Below are 23,401 nucleotides of genomic sequence, written 5' to 3'. Positions count from 1 at the left end.
TCAGTGTTCCTGCAGCAAGGCTGAACACTGCTCCATAACTGGCCTTCCTTTTCCAGTGCGCAACTAATGCCCAGGATGAAAATACAGTAGGAAGAAATGACTTCAGGTCCATTTGCCTTTGACAACAGCCCAAGGTACGAAAACCCCTGTGGGATAGCCAAAGCCCTGTGGAGAAACCCCAGTGATAACGTATCTGAAGACTTAGGGATATTTTGGTTTCCAGGGGAGACTGCTGATTTTCTGGGTGATTTGGGCAAAATCCAGATGAGAAGCAAATCTAACTTTCTGTTTCTGTGACCAACGTTCCATGACCTGCATCCATTTGATATTTAGTAGGGACGACTGGTTCAAGCTGAGGGAGATTTTAAGGACTCATGTGCATGACTTTGATAACATTGCAATAGGAACGGCTACCATTAATGGCTCATAGATCATTGTATACAGCAGGTCCTCAAATAACGTTGCTTCATTCAATGTTGTTTCAGTATAACATCGATGGGAAAAAAAAATGGATTCCTGGCCAGGACCCCACTGTCAGTGTGGAGTTTGTACATTGTCCTCATGTCTATGTGGGTTTTTCTCCGAGTTCTCCGGTTTCCTCACACATCCCAAAGGTGTGCACAGTAGGTGCTCTGATGTGCTGACGTGGACCAGTGTGAGTGTGAGTGTGGGTGCGAGTGTGTTCTGCGATGGGAGATGTCCTGTCCAGCATGGGTTCCCACTGGGCACCCTGAGCTGCCAGGACAGGCTCCAGCCACTGGATACGCTGAATTGGAATATTTGGATAAATAACTATCTTACTTGTTTGTATTAATCTTTCCTAAATGTATGTATTATTCACATTTATTTCCATGTTTAACATTAGAAGTGTTTTGGTCTTTATTTAGAAGTTTGGTGATGTTTTTGTGACCAGAAATATGCTATGGAACTTAACTCTTGTTTCTATCAATTAGCCTATAGTAAAATTTGTTTTATTTGGTTTTGTATTGGTTTTGATTAAAGTCACAGTTTTCAAGAACGTATCCAGGATGTTACGTGAAGATACACCACACTTAGCTGAAGGTTTTAGAAAGGCTGAGGTAACAATTGGTGAGCAATGCCCTGGAACAGATGGAGAGAATCCTCTTAGATTCTCTAAGAAACAGAAACACCTAACAAACACCTAACAAGATACCCCAGTTCACCAACTCATTAATTTACCAAACCCCTACTTGGTTGTTCATGCATTCATCCTTCTAACACTTACTAGTGGTTTGCCATTGAATAGCCGAATAAGAAACAGTGCCTGCTGTTGAAAAGCTCACTCTGTGACTATTTAGTACAATGGTTCTCAAAAATCACAGGGAGGGGCTAGGCTTCTCTAGTTTAGAAAAGGTCTCAAGGTGATACTGATACAGGGTTTCCTGCTATCCTGTTTGAGAACAGTTGGTCTAGTAGGGTGCCTGAAACCTCAAAAAATGTTTTGTTTTTACTTCTACAGACGCATCAGGAATAGAAAGGGATTTCCAGTTCTGGGTTCTGAGTGAAACAATTGCTGATGTTATCATCTGGGCATTGAGGATATTCAGAGCTACATAGGTAAGGTGCACCTTTCTGACTTTAGTGTCTAGGAAAAAATTACAGGGGATGGAGAATAATATTACTTCCAAATGGACCCTCCCTGAACTGTTTATTTGACTCTGCTGGAGTCTTAGCCCTTGCATCTGCCTTCTCTAACAACTTGGCTTCAACCCCACAGGCTTAGCTCAAGGTCCTTGTCCTGAAGTCGAATAGAGAAAACTTGAAATCCTTTAGCTGGATTTTCCAGAGTGGCACTGATACCTTCTTTGCTACTCTGGCTTTGAATGTGTGTCCCCATTCGAGAAACTGAGGCTCTGCCTTGTTCTCGGGGGGAGTCACAGGGTCAACTAGGACTGTACCACACTGGGAATTCCTGCCCTAGAGAAGCTCACGATGTTCTAATTCTGACCATCTCCTAGATCGGGTCTCACCTAAACTGTATAAGGGGTCTTAAGTCCAGCTATCTGCTTTCTTAAATCCAGTGAGAGTAATTCTCATCCCTGGATTTGAAGTCTAGAATTTTAAGTATCAAAGGACATAGAATTCTTGCCCTGATCTAACAGAAACAGGTCTGGACTAGAAGGAAGGCAGAGTCCAATCAGGACAGGTTATGGGATCATTTCATTTAGTGTCTGCTTTGTGTGACTATGAATCTACTCAAAGTCCAACAGAGTATTAAAATGCCTTTTATCTTAGCCTGCTCAATCTTTGAAGAATATTAATTAATTTGTCCTCATGACATCCTGAAAGGAAGAGCAGGTTTGAATTAGTATGTTTGGGATTATGCATTAGGGTTGACTTGGATACATAGTGTTTAAGCAACGTGACTAATGAGCAAATCTGGGAAAGAATCTCTTTTATATCCTTCTACTCTAACAACTTCTTTGACCAGCAACTTTCACCTTTCATCAGAATGACAAATCTACAGACTATCAAGGAGATTTCCATGTTGTAAATTAAGAATTAATTTTAACATATGAAACCAGTGACTTGACTGTACATTGTTAATGCTTTGAAAGACATGGGCATCTGGACAGTATGAAGTCTCTGTGCCAGTGTTTAAATTACGAGGCTTCTCTTGATAAAGAGACAGCAGTGACAGTGATTAATTTCCCCCTCCCACAAGCACAAAATGATAGAGTATTTGCTAAATGAAATGACACGAGGCAGTTCATAAAGCTCTAAGCATGATGTTAAGAACTCCAGGAATCCTGGACTCACACTGTGCTTCCGTCTTCTTCTTAAGGCTCACTGACTAAGCTTCTGCAGGATGATTTTCAAATCTACTGACATTTATTCACAACATCATTTCAAGCAGATCTAACTTCATTTGCACCCCAGTCACTCTACAATAACTGTCTAGCTCCAGTGGGTTTTGGGTAAAAGACCACCATGGCTTATTTTTACATGGCCAATAACCGTCGGTAAAGGTTGGCTTCTTCTGCAAACTGTTTACAGAAAATTCACTCAATATTGAAAATGTGACCCAAATCATTATGAGGATAAACCATTAACCACTTACTGGGTACCAAGTCTCCGGTGATTGCTTATTAAAAATGCATCAATAGTGAGGGCATTCAAAATTAGCGCTGGGTACAAGATGTATTTTTCAAAACACTGAAGCCAAACGTAGAGTCTTTCAAACCACATTAAATGGGCGACATCTGAAAGAAATATAAAAACCACTTAGAACAACCACCGATCAAAGTATTTTTCTTTAAGTAGAGGTAATAATAACTAATATCCCCCCTTTAATTCAAAAGCTGCTAATTAAGAACTCATGATACTAGACATGATATACCATACCATTTTTTTTCCAGGCAGCAACTGTTAGCTTTACTTCTACACAGTTCATAAATAATAATATCCATATAGTAATATAGGCCAGCATCCCAATTTTTCAAGTCAATTGATTTCTTCATACATAATTTACCGAGACCAATGAATGGGCTGTCACATAGCATCAAGTCATCTTAGAGTAGTAAGGGTGGAAGGTGAAGGATGAAGAGTTGGAAAAAATCCCATATGTCTATCTCCTTTTAAGCTAGGGTTCACTTCTGTGGCTGAAGCTAGTTTCTGGGCTTTCTTCTCTTTTTAATCTTTAAACCACAAACAAATCCCTGGGCAATGTATGCAAATAAAACACAGCTGACTCCCAAACCCCAGCCACTATGAATCTATTACCTTCTTCTGAGTGCTTACAACAAAGGAAGTACCATAAAGATTGAAGTCTATTCCCATTAAGGGCTAAGGTTTTAAGTTAGACCAACCTGGATTTGCATTCACTCTCTACCAACCACTAGTGAATGACCTTGAATTATTAGCTTCATCTTTTTGAGCCTTAGTTTTCTGTGTCCTGACCATCCTCTGAGTCTGCTGAGGGGGAGGAGGTCCCTTCTGCCTCCTACTCCTCATGGCAGGAGATGGGGCAATGAGGAATGCATGCTTGCCCATCTGGGAACCCGTGCTTTTCTCTCTGGGGAGGAGGAGCAGCTGGTCTGAGTGGTCAGAGCACAAACTTGCTTAGGTCACATTCAAGGGTGGGGAAATGCTTCATCCCTGCCTCTCGGATCTGGAACGAGAGCCAGGACTCTTCTCTGCTTCCCACCTTGAGGACGGCGCAGCAGGTTCAGGCCCAGGGCCCTCGAGTAGGCCCCTCTCATTCCCTGCCCCCTCCTCTCTGTCTGTCAGTAACTGGGAGGCTGCAGTGGGCCCCCATCCACCAGCAAATGAACGATCTCTGCTGTGGGCTTCATGCTTTCCACAGCAAGCCTCAAAGCCTAAATCTGCAAGGTGGAAGGCAACTCCATTACACTTCTGGAATCACATTCTTCAACAATTTATAGTGAAAAAACAAACAAACAAACAAAAAACTATACCCTACGATGACCTAGAGTTAAAAAGAGTTATGTAGTTTTTACATTGGGTTGCACAAGAACAACTCACAAAAGAGAAAAAGTTCAAGCTGGCAAAACAGCCTGTTCCTTCCGGTTCTCTTATCCAGGATTAGCAGACAAATTGTTTCCGGTCAGCTTCACTGGGGCTCTACATGACGGATCGCAGGAAGTACCATAGACACACACACACAAATAGAAACTATTTTACTTTCTACTAGATATGGCTCATATTTCTGTGTAAGAATATATCATCTTTATAACTCAAAAACATAACTACTTTCATTTGATTAAAAATATTAAGACAGACCGGGCGCGGTGGCTCACGCCTGTAATCCCAACGCTTTGGGAGGCCAAGGTGGACAGATCAATTGAGGTCAGGAGTTCGAGACCGGCCTGGACAACATGGTGAAATCCCGACTCTACTAAAAATACAAAAGTTAGCCAGGCATGGTGGCACGTGCCTGTAATCCCAGCTATTCTGGAGGCTGAGGCAGGAGATTCACTTGGACCCAGGAGGCAGAAGTTGCAGTGAGCCGAGATTGCGCTGCTACACTCCAGCCTCAGTGGCAGAGCGAGACTCCATCTCAGAAAAAAGAACATATATATATGTGTGTGTGTATGTGTGTGCGCGCACGCATATGTGTGTGTGTGTGTGTGTATATATATATATGAAGAGAGATTTGTCATTCAGAAAACTTACTTGAAAAGAATTCATTCGAATGGGCTAGGAATGGTGAGAATAGATAGAGTGAAAGTCCTTCAAGATATTGGAAATAAAGTATTATGAGAATAAACACTCCAACAATCAGCTTAATAAATAGAAGAGACAATGAGAAATCATCCAGATAAAAATAAAAAGAAGTTTTAGTGCCAGATGAAACAGGGAGGAAGAGTGGGAGGAGAATCAAGTTCAAAGAGCAAGGATGTTGTGTAGGAATTCAATGTTGAATATTCTTAATGGACAGAGTATAATTTTTTCTGGAGTGGATCTGGAAGTGTGTTATTTCACAATGAATGTTTTATACACAATAAAGCCTAGGTATATTAGACATTTTACATATAGATTAAAGGATTTTAATCTGTTGTGAAAGTATATGAAAATTTAAAAAAATCTTCAAGACCCCTCCCAGCAAATGACTTTGACCTCTACTTTCTAGAGAAAATAAAGTCTATGAGGTATAAATTCCCTCCAACTACGAATTCATTTCTACTCATATCCACTTCTGGCTCCTCCTGAAGCCAAGCTCCACCAATGTCCTGCATCCTATGCTCCTGCCTTCTTGGTTCAGTAGCCACTCCCTGCCTTATCACTAGCTCTTTCCCAAGGCAAATTACAAGATCCCAGTCTTCTCTGTGTGGAAAACTCACCTTCCACCCTGAACCTCCTTCTAAAGCTCACTTTGGCCTTTTCTGTACTTCTCAGCTTCTTGGAAAGCTTGTCAATATCTGATGTTCCCACTTCTGTGTCTCCCACTTACTGGGAACACCTCTGCCCCTGGGTATTTGCGGCTACCTTTGCCCTCACCTGCATGTGGCAGGGCCTCCTGTGACCTCCAGATGGTCAAATAACTGATACTTCTCAGTCTCTCTTACTGGACTTTCCTGAGGCATAAAACATCATTAAATCCTTTCGTCTTTTGAAAACTCGCTCTGCCCTTAGCTTCCCCATCCCACCATCCCTGACTTTTGCTCAAACCTTTTGCCCTACTCTTCTCCCATTTCCTCTGTCATCTCCTCTTCCCCTATCCCTGGTCATCGGCTTTCCTTCTCCCCGTTATTTTTCTTATCCTCTTGAGCTAATGTCTTCAACACCCGTAATTTTAATTATTACTTCCATGCTGATGACACTCAAATCTGTAACTCACTATCGCATCTTTCTCCTGGACTTCAGATCTAAATAATCAACTGAATAGCTTCATCTGATGTCCCAAAGGAACTTTCAAATACATGTCAAAACCAGAACGATGTCGACCTGTACACAACTTCTCTTCCTCATACATTCTTGCATTCTCTTAGCCATGCAGACAATGACCCAGAGTCATCCTAAACCAGCTCTTCTCACTTCTCATAGCTGTACGTTGAAATCACTTCAGGGCAAAGCTGAAAAACACTGTCCTAAATGGTGATTCTCAAACATCAACATGTAAATAAGTCCCTTGTTAAGATGCAGAGTCTGATGCAGTAGGTCTAGAATGGAGCCGGACATTCTACATTTCTAATAAACTTCTAGGTGATGTGAATACTCCTGAACCTCAGGGAATACTTTGAGGAACAGCAGAGCCAGCAGTACCAGCATCCCCTAGGAATGTGTTACAAATGCAAATTCTCAGATTCAATCCTAGACCCACTGAGTCCGAAATTCTGTGGATTGGGCCCTGGGCAAGGAATCTGTGTTTTGACAAGTCCTACAAATGATTCTGATACTTGCTCAAGTTTGAGAACCATTTTCTGGAAAGTCTTCCTCTATACATGGAGATTAAAGGACTGAAGGACTGTGTTGATTCCATGTGCTTACTCTGCATATCTATTGCTTCTTTTCTGTCTTCCATGCTCTTAATCACTTTTGTCTAAAAAATTATAATTATCTTTTATGCAGATAAACTGTTTCCTAACCCAGCCAGATGTGTACACTGTATTCCAATCCTTCTTATCTGTCTACTTGAGGACTTGTCTCTTGCAATGATCCCCCATTCTCCTGCATTACTTGGGTTTTTTTCTCTTTAGCGAATCATTCTCATCAGAAAAAAAAAATTGTTATAATATCTTCCATTAAAAATATGCCCCAAGTCTAGGCAATATAAGGAGACCGTGTTTCTAAAGAAAGTTTAAAAATAAGCTGGGTGTCGTGGTGCTTGCTTGTAGTCCCAGTTACTCGGGAGGCTGAAGTGGCAGGATTGCTTGAGCCCAGGAGGTTGAGGCTGCAATAAGCCGTGATTATACCACTGCACCCCAGCCTGGACAACAGAGCATAGACCTTGTCTCAAAAACATTAGAAAAAATACCCTCTTTTGGTCCTATATTTTCTTTCAGATGCTGGTTATTTTCCAGGTAGTACCTGGAAAATATTTTCATTTTTTAAAAATGTAGCTATACTCATTTTCTCAACAACATTATCTTTCTTTTCTTTTTAAGTTTACTCCAGTCAGGTTCTCATCAAAACCTAGTTATAGAGTACATAATTAGGTGTAGAACTGATAGGTTATCAGGTGTGCATATAGCAAGCTTCAGTAGATAATGACAAAGAATTGTCCAAAGGTATTGTGCCAATTTACACTCCTGCAGATGGTACAAGAGAGCTCCTTTTTCTTCCACATCTTTGCCAAAATGTTTTCTCTCTTCTTAATTTTTGCCATGCTGGTGCGTGTAGAGTGGTATCATATTATGGTTTGATTTTACATTTCTTTAATGACTTATGTAGACAAGTATGTTTTTACATGTTTACTGGCCATTTGGATGCACACTTTTGTGAAGTAGTTCTTCATTCTGTTGCTTGGTTCTTTTTCCTATTGGATTATATGTCTTTTCCTTATTGATTTTTGGGAGCTCTTTATACATCCTAGGTACGAGTTTTTAGCCAGTATATGTATGAAGAAAATCTACTCCCATTTTACGGTTAGATTTTCATTCTCTTAATAGTATCTTTTACAAAAAAGAAATACATAATTTTAACATGTTCTAATTCCTTCATGCCATCACTGTACCCTGTGAATTCTATAATTTTAGTAAGTGTCACATCATAGAGTATTCATTTAAATACAAATCTTCCCACTAGATTCTGAATTTGTTAAGGGTAGGTACTACGTACCTACTAGAATGTCTGCCAGAGAGTTGGGGTTTGGTAAATGTTTATTACCTTATCATTTTTAGTGGCTGAGGGAATTCTGGATAATTACATTTAACAGAGGGTCTAGGAAAAAAACAACAACAGTCTTTTTGAAGTACTTTTCTGATTACAAAATAAAAAAATGTAACTATAACATATTAAATGACATTTCCTATTTTAATCTCTCATAAAGTACAATCAGTTACAGCTAAGTTTCTTTCTGTACAAAATTACTTGTTCTGATTTCTCAATTTATAAAAGATCAACAGTGTCAGATTAAGGCCATCACATCAAATGCAATTCAGCCTGCTTATAAAAATACATTTACAGAGTTCTATCAACATTTGTCACCAATTCAGAGAGACATGACAACCTTAGTTAGATTCCTGCCAAAAAAAATGTAAATGAAGAGAAATATAAGCCATCTCTTCTCAGTGCTATTAGAAAAACATATGAATTAAAGGAAACATTTGAGTGGCTGGGTCATCACTGTAGAACAGCCTGGGCACCATTTGGATGGGGGAGTAAGAACTAGATTTTCAAAAGCTTGTCACATTTACTTTTAGAAAATGACATTTTCCAGTGAGTGGAGATAGATTGATTTGAGTGGAGGGACATAATCCCATTACAGTCTACGAGGATTTACCACAGGTCATGGTAACAAAAGTAGGTTTTTCATAAGAATTTCAGTTTACTCATCTCAGAAACATATAAAGCAATGAATTTCAAATAAAAGAGACAGCACTGATAAGCTCTGAATTCACTATCCATGTCCTTCCAAATATTTGAGAGTGAAATACTTATTCAGTGAGATTCTAGCCATCTGAACTACGGGGGTGGTGTGTGTGTGAGCATGTGAAACTATGGTCGACCCTTGAACAATGGGGATGTTAGAGATACCAACGCTTGCATAGTCAAAAGTGCAAATTTAACTTTGAGTCCCCAAAAACTTAACTACCAGTAGTCTAAGGTTGATCAGAAGTCTCACTGGTAACATAAACAGATGATTAACACATATTCAATCTGTTATAGGTATTATATACTGTATTCTTACAATAAAGTATGCTAGAGAAAAGAAAACGTTATTAAGAAACTCATAAGAGAAAATCTATTTCCCGTTCATGAAGTGGAAGTGGATCACCATAAAGGTCTTCATCCTCACCATCTTCTCCTTGAGTAGGCTGAGGAGGAGGAGGAGGAAGAGGAGGGGTTAGTCCTGCTGGCCCAGGGGTGGCAGAGGTGAAAAGGTGGAGGAAGCAGAAGGGAAGGCAAGAGAGGCAGGAGCACTAGGTATAACTTACTGAAAAAAAAAATCTATTTGTTAAGAGGACCACACAGTTCAGACTCATTCGTGTTGTTCAAGGTCAACTGTGTATCATAGACACAACTTTAAGGCAAGTGATTAAAACATTTAATCTTTAGGAAGACTTGGACTGTAAGTACCATTCTGCTATCTGACATTAGAACAGTATTTTGTTGGCAGGCCCTGCATTCTATATGGCCACAATAACACATATGGAGATGGGCTGAGGCCAGGGATCTTTACGAGGTGATAATTGAGTCTCTACTTAGAAGCAAAGCAGCTATAAAGGAGCTCTACATTGGACTTTCGAAGGGAAAAAAATCTTTTAGGGAACTGGACACCAGTTAATTCATAAGTTACAAGACCTTTACTATTATTTTTATAGGAACAGGAGAGTCACAAAAAAAGACTGAGTTAGAAACCAGGTTGAATTGCTAATTCAGCTCTAGTTTACTGCCCACGGTACTTCAAAGGAATGAAAGTGACAGCTGCTGACATCTAAATGTCATATAAAAATTACCACATGCTTTCCATGGATTAATTCTGCATCTCTAGATAAGAGGACAGCATATGTGTTTACACTATGAACATACACCGGCAAGCAGAAATGAAAAAAACATTTCAGGTAAAGATTCATCCCAAGGCATGGTTTTCCTGGTGAGTGTTGAGTACAACATCTAGCCAAAGCAGAGATGAGAAAAGGTGAGGAAACAAGTTAAAATAAGTATCAAGAAATGACAGAGTAGAGAACAAATCCCAGAGATCACCAAGCCCCAACTTTTTACTTCAGGTTCCGTTAATGCGGCATATTGACAGGATGTTAATTTCACTTTTTTTTCTTTTCTTTCTTTTCTTTCCTTTTTTTTGAGATGGAGTTTCACTCTGTTGCCCAGGCTGGAGTGCAGTGGCAGGATCTTGGCTCACTGCAACCTCTGTCTCCCAAGTAGCTGGGATTACAAGAGTGTGCCACGACGCCAGGCTAATTTTTTGTATTTTTAGTAGAGATGGTGTTTCACCATGTCGGCCAGGCTGGCCTTGAACTCCTGACCTCAAGTGATCCACCCACCTCAGCCTCCCAAAGTGCTGGGATTACAGGTGTGAGCCACCATGCCCGGCCTTAATTTCACTTTAATTCCTACTTATCTTAGAATCCTCCTACCAATCTCAGCAATTTATTCTAATGACACGCTTCAATCTCTAGATGAGGAAAACATTTAACAGATAAATGGAACTCATACTGAATGTTTATAGCTGGAAGTAAAAAGGGACACAGTGAAAGATGAATGATAATGTAAGAAGAAGCTAAAACAAAAGTGTAAGTCCAGAATTCTGATTCCTCAAAGATTAAACTTACTCCTTTCATATACAACAACCATGAAAAGCTAGAAAAAGGAGAGACTGCGCATGCAGCAGCATGGTAAATGTGCTCCCTGCATCCCCAGATTGTGTCAGGGTTCACACAAAATAAAGTTAAAAAGAAAATCTTTGCAATGATATTTTGTAACTGCCTTTCTGTAATGTCCCAAATACGCAAAGAGACCATAAAAAAAAAAAAAAAATCCTTTAGCATGATAATTTCTCTTTTCTCTGGAATATTAGGCTCTTGAGAAGAAGAATGAAAACTAATTATACCATTTACAAGTTTATGTGTAACTCATTACAATTAAAAGCTTTAAATTTTCTTAAAGGGTTTTCGGGGTTGTGTTTTGTTTAGACTCTTTATGCTACTAAAGTAAGTTCGTCTCCATAATTAAAAGTTAGTAAAAATCCTCAGGATGTTTTCAGCTTTAGAAAGACAATCTTCACCAATTCAAACCTTGAATTAGGATTTAAGTTGCAAGGATACAGGGCTTCCTGCTGTATATGGGCCAGATGCATTTCAATGGGGGTGCGGCTTGAATCAACTATCCCTGGTGTCACCCCTGAGGCATCTAAGGCAGAGAGACTCTGCAAAGTGAAATGAACACATCTGTGCTGTTACCATCCCTTTATTATAGACAATTGCTTTTTTCTGTAAGCTTTTCTCACTCTCATCTGTCTTCCTGGGTCAAATCTCAGCTGTCGTCAAGTTCTTAGCACTAACATGTACACATGTTGTTTATTCTCTAGAAATAGGCTTCACTTACAAAACCAGTAGCACGAATGGAGGGTAAAGGAAGTCACATCATCCTTGCTGCTCAAAGCCCTTGATCTCTGTTTAGGATGAACCCATGGTCCATCATTTTTTCTTTTTTAAGTAAGCAAATTCAGGGCTGCCCATGGCCCAGTCCCATGCCCGCAATCCTCTTCCGCCACTTATCCTTAGACCTCAATTTATATATTTATATATAGTATATAAATATATAGATGTATATATAAATATATATGTATATAAATATATAGATGTATATATAAATATATATGTATATAAATATATACATATATATATATTTTTAACTCCATTTCCTTTACTTAGTTGCAGTGCTATTCTGGTTTCTTTCTTCTTTCTTCATTTTTAAAAACATTTTAAATCTTTAATACATCTGCAAATTCATTTGATACAAAGTCTAACTCCAATTTTTTTAATGTTCATTTCCCCAAAACCATTGATTTTTTTTCGTTAGTTCGGTGGGAATAAAAATGTATCCTTCACATTTCCTCAAAAAGCGGGAGAAACTTGGCAGAATCAGTGTGGAATGTGCCTTCTCTTCTTGACAGAAAGGTCCTCAATTAACACAAAAGCATAATAATAATATTTAAAACTGAAAAAGCAAATGGAACCACTTGTACATTTTTTACATGAAAAAGGTCAGACCAGCATTTTTACATGAAGAGGGCTAGGAGAGAATTCCAAATGCTCTCACTGTGGCCACAGGGTAGACAGAGCCTCTCGACAGAACAACCGTCTTGCCAAGAGCAAGGACAACGTGCTTACTTTTGCATCCTCAACGCCCAGAACAGTGTCTAGGACATAGCAGGTGCCCAATAAATGTCCAATTCAGAAGAAATCCTCCCTCAAGGAAAGTGTAATTTGTATGTTATTTAAATTACAAGGTTACTTAAAAACACCAATTCTATTTTCTCTATGGCATATCCATATATTATCCTATCATAGAGAGTTATGAAGGTTAAGCTCCTTCTGATAAGATTCCAACAGACCTACTTTAGGGAGACTGAGTCAGGGCTCACCACAGTGGCCACATCAACTGCAGCTGAGAACTAACATCATTCTTCAGAATGGTCTCTTTAGCCCTTCCCATGTTTGTTGTGCTAATAACCCAAAGCCACTGTGGGACCATTGTGCGTGTATTGCATGCTGCACATTAAAACTTCCTGATTTTTAGTGTTAGTTTTTTAAGTATCCCTCCTACTACTGACCATTCATTGTAGCTCCATATTGCATTAGGTTTATCAGTAGTTTAACAGAACCCTAATGGGTCTTGGATAAACACCCTGTGGTTTGCTGAAGAGCTGGAATCTGAGGCTGGCAGCTAACCATTGAGCTCTGTCCCCAAGTCCTGTCTTTCTTTTTTATCTTTTTTCTTTTTTTTTTTTTTTTTTTGAGATGAAGTCTCACTCTTGTTGTCCAGGCTGGAATGCAATGGCGCAATCTCTGCTCACTGCGACCTCCGCCTCCCGGGTTCAAGCAATTCTCCTGCCTCAGCTTCCTGAGTAGCTGGAATTACAGGCACCTGCCTACATGCCTGGCTAATTTTTGTATTTTTAGTAGAGATGGGGTACAGGCGTGAGCCACTGCGCTTGGCCTAGTCCTGTCTTTCTTAATGCTAGCCCAGTTTGGCCTGAGCTTCTCCAGACCTCCCTCTGCCTCCCTCTGCTGCAAGCAGAGGTAACTGAATTCCACTTTTCTTTTTCCTCCCGCTGCAGTGTAACTTGGCTTCACTGCCAAACCCCTGCGGCCAACTCCAGCCTTGTGGAGACTGACACAGGAAGGTAAGTTTCCCAGTGGACTAGAGATCAGCCAGAGTGTAAGAGTGGCTGGCAGGGAGGAAGGGAAAATGAGGGGAAGAGAAGGTACAGGAAAATAATAGCAACAGAGAGAATAATTAATAAAGCAGGCTTCCAACTGACAGGCTGATTTCTAAAAACTCAGCTCAAAGTCATTTACTTGGCATTTGAAATGCACTTTCCCATACTAGTATCACAGCACACGATGACTATGTTACTCTCCTAGTACTAGTTCAGTTTATGCTTCAAATTATTTTCGTCATTTTGAATTAAAAACACTTTGGAGAGTTTTCCAAGTCTCTAACTGCTTCCTGAAGTTAGCATCTTTTTTATGTGGGGAAAAGGGGGAGGTAAGGAATACATCCTTCCTCCTCTAGCTATGGCAAAGAAAGCCTCTTTCCAAAGACCCCCACATAGCCTTTGTGTTCCAAAATCAGACAATACCTCTCATGCCATATTCCTTTAACTAGCACTAGATACGTTTGAAAGGATTTTTTACATATATTGAGTTCCACTTAATTACTGTGCAAATTCTGTGAAATAAGGCATTCAGATAGTACTATGACCTATTGGTGAACATTTCAAAACTGTATGCAGGACATGTACATCCAGATTATAAAGGGCCACCAACTGCCTAGCACAATGGGTGAAACAAGGCACAAAGTCAGGTGAAAAATGATGAGACTTCAGAACCCTGGGAAGAGCAGTAGGATGCACTTAGGGAGAGCTTTCTGTCTGCCAATGACCATGCTAAAGGCGCTACATTTCTTCTTGGATTGATTTTATATTTAATGTAGGAACTCCCAATTATAGATGACAAAACTGAATCACAATGGCTAAGCACACTTCATATGTGACAGAACCAGGGTTTGAGCCCACCCGGTCTTGTCCAAGGCTGGGCCATAACGTTATAATTCTCTCCTAAACTTCCCACAAGCTTTCTGCAGAGAAAAACCTAGTCACATGCAAAGGACGAAGAGTCCAAAATCCTCAGACTTTTTAGCAGCAGCAGTGGATGCTGGAAGATGATGGAATAATGCTTACACCCTGGCAGGCGACACACTACAAACCATCTGAAGTATGAAGTAGAATGAAACACTTGGAGCAGAGGAGGTCTCGAAAGTGTCTTCTCATGTGCCTCTTCTCAGGAGCGACTGAGGACGAGCTTCACTCCAAAAAAGGGAGTAAACAACAAACAGAAACTTGCAGCAGGTTCCAGGAGGGAGGACAGAGCTAATAGATCATCTGACAGACTCGTCTGTGTGGAAAGTTGGAATGAGACATATACTACAAAGCTATTGGAAAGGCGAGCAAATGCAAAAGCCAACATTTGAATAAGAAATATAATCAAGGTCTATACTACTGGACTCAGAGGTGAAAAACGTTTAGACTTAAGAGTTAAAAAAGAGCCTGAGTAGAAGTTCAACAAAAATATTAAAACTATATTAGGAGAAGGAGGAAAGTGAAAATGTTAATGCATAAGGGAAGATAAGAGAGATGAATTCTTATCTTTTATAATGGAAAGTCAGTAGATAAATAAGTCTAAAACGCCAAGAAGTAGCAGAACACGCACATGATCGTTAGTTAGAAGAATACCAGAAGAGATACCTGAAGAGCAGAAAGTATTTTTTTTCTGTACAGGGAAAATCAGAAATGGGGCAGGAGGGTGGAGTTGACAGGAGTCTGCTGCTTTTCATTGCAACTTGTTCTATATGATTTTTAATACTATGTGTTATTTTGATATAAGTGAAAAATACATTATAAAAAGCAAGAGCTCTCAGAATCATGAGTATCACATAGAAACTAGTCTGTCTGTAAACTGATAGACAAGATTTGCTAAAATGCAAAGTAAATCTCATTTAAGAATTGCAAATTTGGTACCCATTAGTGAATGTTTTGTAATAGTGGATTTTTTAAAATTACAATTTAAATAGATGTTTAATTGATGTGTGTGTGTGTGTGTGTGTGTGTGTGTGTGTGTGTTTCGAGAGAGAGTCTTGTTCCATCACCCAGGCTGGAGTGCAGTGGTGCGGACTCGGCTCACTGCAACCTCTGCTTCCCGGGTTCAAGTGATTCTCCTGTCTCAGCCTCCTGAGTAGCTGGGACTACAAGCAGCTTTTAGCAGAGACAGGGTTTCACCATGTTAGCCAGGATGGTCTCGATTTCCTGACCTCATGATCCACCCACCTTGGTCTCCCAAAGTGCTGGGATTACAGGTGTGGGCCACCGTGCCCAGCCTATTTGTTTTATAATGTATATTATCTTTATTAATTTAATCTAATGCATCCAAAAAGTATAGCTTAGACTTTTCAGTACTGTACAGAGGTACAAACGAATCCTTCAAACTACGTGTTACTTCAACAGGCTTTTTATGCCCTCATCAGCCTATAGAAAACCTTCCTTTGGTGAATTTACAAAGGATTAATCATTCATTTTCTCCTCCAATGTTTACTGAATATCTGCCATGCACCAGATATCAATGTAACATTTAATTATATAATTCCACAGGTTTTCCATTTTATATGCATATTAATAAGTTGGAAAGGCTTAAGCAATGATATATGAAATTAATTGTAAGCTCCTCACTTAGGATATATATTAGCCTTCTACTTCTTTCTTTTTCTTTGTTTTTTAAGAGAAAGAATCTCAGCCGGGCGCAGTGGCTCACGCCTGTAATCCCCAACACTTTGGGAGGCCGAGGCGGGCAGATCACTTGAGACCAGGAGTTCGAGACCAGCCTGGCCAACATAGCAAAACCCCATCTCTACTAGAAGAACAAAAATTAGCCGGGCACACCTGTAATTCCAGCTAGTAGAGCACCAGCTAGTAGGGCAGCTGAGGCACAAGAATTACTTGAACACAGGGGGCAGAAGTTGCAGTGAGCCAAGATCGAGCCACTGCATTCCAGCCTGGGCAACAGAGTGAGACTCCACCTCAAAAAAAAAAAAAAAAGAAAAAAGAAAAGAGAGAGAAAGAATCTCGTTATGTGGCTTTAGCTACAGTGTGAGAGTGCAGTGGCTATTCAATAGGCGCTATCATAGTGCACTACAGCCTCTAACTCCTGGGCTCAAGCGATCTTCCTGCCTCAGCCTCCCAAGTAGCTGGAACTACAGGCACATACCATCATGCCCAGCTACTGTTTCTCTGTCTTTCCTGCAGGGCGGAACCTAGTGTCACAGCCCACATTACTGTATGTGTGTAGCAGTCACAAGTCTTCTACGGTGACACAGCCATAGGCTTATTTACCAGATCATAAGCTTTTTGATGACAGAAACTACATATTAGTCATTCCTATGTCACTGGCTCACAGGGCTTGGCATCTTGTAGGAACTCAATAATTATTTTCTGAATGAGTGAATAGTATGTCCATAAGCATTTTCTATGTGAACAAGTAAGTAAATGAATTTCAATACCATACTTATTCCTTGCCTCAATCTCTTTTAACTCCATTATAACCCATTTTTATGGTTAGAGTACAGTCATCAAATCAGTTCACTCTTTTTAATTCTTAAAAGACAAGAACTATAATATTATGGAAATATACCTTGGAGGACCAAGTGAAATGTGACTCAACCCCAATATTTGCTTTTTGAAATAATATAATTCCTTTGGAAAGTTTTAAGATAAAACAAATTTTCAATAAGGTCCAACTTTGTACTTCTTTATGACAGGGATCAATCAATAAAGTCATTTGTCTGGAATCATTATCATAATTCAGGAAAATTGATTTGCTTTATTTTCTAAAAATAGGAGTGCTCCTTTAACATTTAGTCTCAAAGACTCCCAGCTAGAATAATATGCTGTTGCCTATAGTGCTATCTTCTGTCATGTTCAGCATGATTAACTTAGATCGGTGGGAAATATGGCAATTTTTAAAAAGAGCAACTTCACACATACACATTAACATAACTCAGTTGTGTCCACATGACCATCATGATTCATCTGATGCTGAACTGTACTATAAGTGATTGAATTTTATTCTCCTAATTCAAATACTGGTGAAACAGCATCTCAAGGTTGGGAGGAGATAATATTTACTTTCAAAAAATTAGTCTCAAAGGTAAAGAACTAAATTGACTAAAAAAGCTGTGCTTCAATGTGTAGTCTTCAACTTTAGTTACAATATCTATTTCCACTCGTCATCTGAATTTTATACCAAAATTAATTTGGTATCTCCACATTTTACCAAGTAGAAGTACATATTCGAAGTATGCAGAAAGGAAAGTAAGCTAAAAGGAAGTACATGTACCAAGTTTAAAGTTTGTTCCAGTGGCCACAGAGTGATGATGGTTAAATTAAATGCAGTTCAGCATTTGTGAGGATCCCTCTCTACACCAAGCACTGCCATGAGAACTGGAGGAGGAGTATGCACTAGCAGACATGGAGCTCAGTCTACCTTAAGCACCAGTGGTTACAAGTGGTTATGGAAGGGAGGCTCAGGGAGCAGTGGGGAATCTAGTCAGGTTTAGGTGGTCAGGGCAAGACATCTCTGGAGGGGCTGATTTTAAACAGACCTGGGCTGGGTACGGTGGCTCATGCTTGTCATCCCAGACCTTTGGGAGGCTGAGGAAGGTGGATCACTTGAGGTCAGGAGTTCAAGACCAGCCTGGTCAACATGGTGAAACCCCATCTCTACTAAAAATACAAAAATTAGCCAGGTGTGGTGGCGCACACCTGTAATCCCAGCTACTCAGGAGGCTGAGGCAGGAGAATCACTTGAACCCAGGAGGCGGAGGTTGCAGTGAGCCAAGATTGTGCCACTGCATTCCAGCCTGCGTGATAGAGTGAGACTCAGTCTCAAAAAACAAACAAACAAACAAACAAAACAAAAAACCCCAGAGACTTGAAGCATGAGCAGCCTGGTGTCAGTCTAGTGAAGCTGGAGAAATGGCATCCCTAGTCAAGGAAGAAGTAAGGAGAGCAGAGGGAGAGAGTGTGTTGTGTTTGAGAAGCCACAAGAATGCCTAGAATCAATTGTGGCAAGTCTGTATCAAATCAGGGAAGAAAGCCTGGTAATGTTGGCGTGAGAAGACGGCATGTCAGACTTTACAGGACCTACTGTGACTGCAGTCATGTGGCTCTTCTGGGTAGTGGTGATTGTGAAAACAGCCTGAAAGCCACATTCAGGCTGCACATGATTGCCCACTCAGAATGACAGCAACATGGGTAGTGAAATGACCTGCGCTCTAGTCACTCACTGGCCACAAAATCAGTGGGACCCAAGTTATGTTTCTGTCCCTAGGCTTCAGTTTCCATCTATGTAAAATGGTGGGATAGGATTATATAATAAACTCTAAGACAGGGGCAGCACATATGCCTTATCTTACTGTTTCAGCTGATTAGAAATGTCTGCCACCAGCCCACTTCTAGGACTCTGTTCTCAGTTAGTGATGTCTGCCCTGGAACCACCGTGTCCCAGCAGCGTGCCACACACTAGCGAGTCCTGCTCTGCCCTGACTTCTTTCCCAGTGACAATATTCTGTGCTCCTATGAGAAAGAAGATGGGAGCATCACTTTCACATGAAAAGCTGTGTGCCTGGCCTGAGTTTCCTGTACATGTTTTGTTGCTGGTGGAAAAAAATGAAGAGTCAAAACCTAACAGGCAGTAGTCCAGGAAGAAGAGGCAAAGAGATTCAGGACACAGATGGCACCAGAATGGGTAACTGGGCCTAAATCATTTTTAAATTTTGTGTCTATAGGTTTTCCTTCTAATACACCTAATTTTGAAATGGAATCTGTTTTTCGTCATGTGCCTAATTTGTCCAACCTGTGACTCCCGGCTCGATTTCAGGCTGCTTATAAATAGAGAGTGTAGGCAAGTTAGAACCTTCCACAGAGCCTCTGCCTGACACTGTGGAAGCAAGTGTGGACCCCTCCCAGCCTACGTCTATGGGATACACAGGGACTCAGTGCCACCCACTCACTCACCCGCCGACACGGGAAGTCAGATACACAAACACGCTCATTTTACGTGTTCTTGAATCTTGTACTAAAAAAGCCATGTAGGCTTGAAATAGCTAAATGATTTTAATTTAAACGGGGCTGCCTTAGATACAGGGGAGAAAACAAACAAACAAAAAACAGAAAAAAAAAAAAAAAAACCTGAGTTGTTAATGGCCCACTCCTGTTTTTCATTGTTGAATTCTAAACTCTGAACTGCCACAGTAAGGGAAGCCCAAGTCTAATCTGTCTCATTTTCCTTTCCTTCAGCTTTACAGGTTCTCTTTGCTCACCCCAAGGTATGTAAATATGTACATATAAACACGGCCATGGGCATAGGCATAGTTTAAGAATAGGTATAGGGAAAGGTACAGGTACAGGTGCAGGTAAAGGTAAAAGTATAGGTATAGTCATTGGTACAGGGAAAGTTATAGATACAAATAAAAGTACAGGTATAGATACAGGTACAGGTAAAGATAAAGATATATAGAGAAGTAAAGGTAAAGTTATAGAAGTGAGTATTGGTATGGGTATAGGCAAATGTGTAGGTTACAAACAGATATAGGTATAGATATAGACAAAAGTAAAACTATAAGGAAATGTATAGGTAAAGGTGTTGGTACAGGTACAGGTATAGATATAAATATAGATATAGATACGCAGTTAAGGTTTCTTACTTCAAATCTCCATCAACTAACTTACCAATGATGTCAAAATAACCCCAAAACACTCCACTAATTTCACCAACACTTAGTCTTTCCGGAGGTTTTTGAATGAAAGGGAAATATAACCTGAAGGCTGCAGAAGTTCTATGGAAACTGGTCCTCTTCATCAGGGTCCTCTATGTATCCACAAGCAGTCACCTGTTGGGGTAGGGACTTTCCTCTACAAGTGGACTAAAATATACAAACCATCAGAGATGGAACCTTCTCTGAGTCTATCTTCTTTCAGTTTTTCTAATACTAGTAATAATTTGCATTTAAGTAGCACATGAAATTGTACAGAACATTTAAAACTATGCAGCTCCACTCTTACGCTAGCTCCTGATTCTGTCGGTGGGAAGAGTAAATCTCCAAGGGGAGAGAACTCTGAGTTACCCTCCCTGTACTTCCAAACCTCATCAGCCCGATGAGGCCATCTTTCTCCACTGAACAAGCCAGTTTTTCTACTTGGGCTGTTTCTAACTAAGGCGGCTCCTTTTGCCCACGCAGAGATGCTCCTTATGGAAGCACTCTCTGTTCTGGACAGCATCTTCAGTGACTCTTGCATATTTATTTTAAAAATTATCCTCCCCCTTTTCCTTTTGTCATACCAGTCTACTGAAGTTGCTGGTGACAAATTTGGCTGAGTTCAGTACTTTAAGTCCACAAACCTTGGTGCCCCTCACTTACCTTTATGCCTGGACATATAGACAATTAGATAACTCGCTAACAACTGAGAAGTTACAATAGGCTAAACAGCTCCGTGCAGAATCAGCAGCATTCGACTGCAGTTATAATCTGTGAGCAGTAACTTTGATGGGTCTAAAACTGTGGATAAATCAGTCTTCTTCCATCCATTCAAGCACAGAACAGGGAATTACAGAGCAAGGAAAGACCTAGCAGAAAAATTTCTAGAAGACTTCTTATCTAGAAGAAATCTATTTCTTCTCCAAGGCTCTGAAACGGTTGTGATTACCAGGCTATTACATGATCATGGCCAGAGACACCCATGGAAACTGCTAAGTCAAGCAAGTGTAGATATAGGTGTAGGCCTAGATGAACAAAGCAAGCTAAAGAAAATGCAAGGGTTCAGGAGTGCTTAAAGTTATTGGTCAGGCCCTGCTCCATCCCCACCAATTCATGAAGGATGGGAGCATAGTCAAGGGATACTCTGCTTAGGCCCCAGTTAGTTTTGGTGGGAACAGCATAATCTTCAAGTGTGAATGGTACAATTTTTCCACAATACCAATAGCCAATTAATATTTTTATAAAACATCCTTCTGATTCACCTGGCTTTAACTTTCTTCTTATGGTTGGCTAGAATATCTGGTAACAAATACCATATACTCCAAGGTACACATTCTCCTTTTTTCTTTTTTATTGTGGTAAAATACACATAATGTACCATCTACCATTTTCAAGTGTACAGTTCTGTGGCATTAAGTACATTCGGACTGTTGCACATGGCTTAAAGTATACCTACTCCTCCTTTTTTTTTTTTTTTTTAATGAGGGATATATTACTAACCTCTCACTTCCCGTTGATGATACTCTTTGTTTTTGAGAATGGGGTGTGAAATCCACATCCAGGGATGATGCTTGCGGAGCTGAGGGAGCAGGTAATGTGTTACAAACCCCACGGCACCAGCCAAGGCAAACAGCACGATGCTGAGAAATGGCTGCGATAAAAATGGGCAGAATCTCATTACTTAGCCTAGAGGATGGGGAGAGGGATGCCCGTGAATAATACATAACATCATTGTTCTTCCACTTTTTCCTCTTAACGGATAGCCAGACTCTTAACAGATAGTCAGTTCTTGTTTCAGGCCTCTGAAAACGTCTTCTCTATACCACGAAATTGGTTCATGTGTTGGAAACCACTACGAGAGTGAGGGAGAACTAGCCTGTGGGAGTACAGAGGCCAAGAGAATTATGCCCCTTCGAATACATTTTTAAAATTTTCTAATGAGGAGGTGAAGAATAACCCATGTAGCTCATAGACATTTCCTCGTGAAAAGGGGGGTTCGTGGATGGACAATATTTTTGTATAGAGAAAGCAACTGTCTGTAAGAACCACAGCCAGGAATCCCATCTGGAGCTCCCCACTTTGTTTTTCTAACTGAAAATCCTTTTCCCATAGTCCTTTTGGCTCTATGACCTCTGCCTCACCCCGATACGGTGACTCCTCTCTGCTCACAGTAGAGCACTGTCAGCCCGCCCTATCACTATTAACTGTCCTCACAGTGGATTCCACAAGACGTGCCATCACTCTTGCAAACAAAACAGCTCCCCCGATGCAGGAAAGGGCAAGGACAAAGCAATTGAACCCAATCTGTGATGCGGACCAAGTCACATCTTGGACGTAACTGCTCACAGCACATGGATACATTCTCTAAGCCTCTCAACAAGCACTTAGTTTCCTTCTCTAGCTCACGTGTCTTGTCAATACCCTGTAGCTCCATGACAGCTTTGTTATTAAGGAGAATAAGGGGGCAGGAAGAGTACAAAGTTGGTGGATACATACTCGCAATGACAGGAATACAGTGCTGGCGCTGACTGCAAATGAGAGGACAGCAACCACTGCGCAGACGATGAGATCCCATTTTAAGACATCCGTCTGGAAAGAGAAAACCAGTGGTAAAGGTTGCTCTTCATTTCTCTCAGCAACTCTGTGTGACCAGGTAAATCAAGCAACAGGACACTGACCCAAGCTAAACTATTTTTCCAGCCCATCACTTACCTGACACACTCAGTGGCACACACTGGATGGGCTGTTCACTAGCTCCTGCTTAGGAAATTTCAGGGAGACTAAGGTGGGCTGGGGGAGAGTGGCAGGGGAGAGGAATAATGCACCGCAAAGTTAGTATATGTGTGCTAACCATAGAAAGAAGAAAGGTTTCCTACACAAGTAAGAGGCATGAGGTTCTTATAAGGTTCTCGTATCTGATCTGTGTTTCCACAAACATAGATCAGATACAAGATTCCCAGAGAGCTCCCCAAAGGGACTTAAATTATTAAGGTTTGATAAAGGAGGTCAAAGTGCTAATCATCTTTACTTGGCTTTAGGGTGTCTTGGATTTTAACATTCCAAAAACCTGGCTAAAACAAACAGAAGCCTCTTAAACATTTCTTATTGCTTTGGACTAGACCAGATTTTGCATTTTAATTTTCCAGTCAGATCACTGGTGAATTAAAGAAACCACTTCCAAATTATTTATATATGTGTGTGTGTG

The 23,401-nt window shown here is 40.4% G+C and overlaps 1 protein-coding gene across 4 annotated transcripts in view; it reads right to left on the bottom strand.

The window, feature by feature from the left end:
• The window catches only part of LOC105464123 (pecanex 2), a 310,280-nt gene that overhangs the window by 152,054 nt on the left and 134,825 nt on the right, over positions 1 to 23,401 (bottom strand). For all 4 annotated transcript variants that reach the window (XM_011711793.3, XM_011711792.3, XM_071074159.1 and 1 more), the window contains 3 exons: positions 22,693 to 22,785; positions 21,697 to 21,847; positions 3,083 to 3,224 (listed from right to left, as the gene is read on the bottom strand). In XM_011711793.3, the coding sequence (XP_011710095.2) occupies positions 3,083 to 3,224; positions 21,697 to 21,847; positions 22,693 to 22,785 (386 nt within the window). The remainder of the gene's footprint in view (positions 1 to 3,082; positions 3,225 to 21,696; positions 21,848 to 22,692; positions 22,786 to 23,401) is intronic.

Source organism: Macaca nemestrina, chromosome 1 (genome assembly GCF_043159975.1).
Source record: "Macaca nemestrina isolate mMacNem1 chromosome 1, mMacNem.hap1, whole genome shotgun sequence".
In the NCBI taxonomy this organism is placed as follows: Eukaryota; Metazoa; Chordata; class Mammalia; order Primates; family Cercopithecidae; genus Macaca; species Macaca nemestrina.
This window is presented reverse-complemented; position numbering and strand designations above follow the sequence as displayed.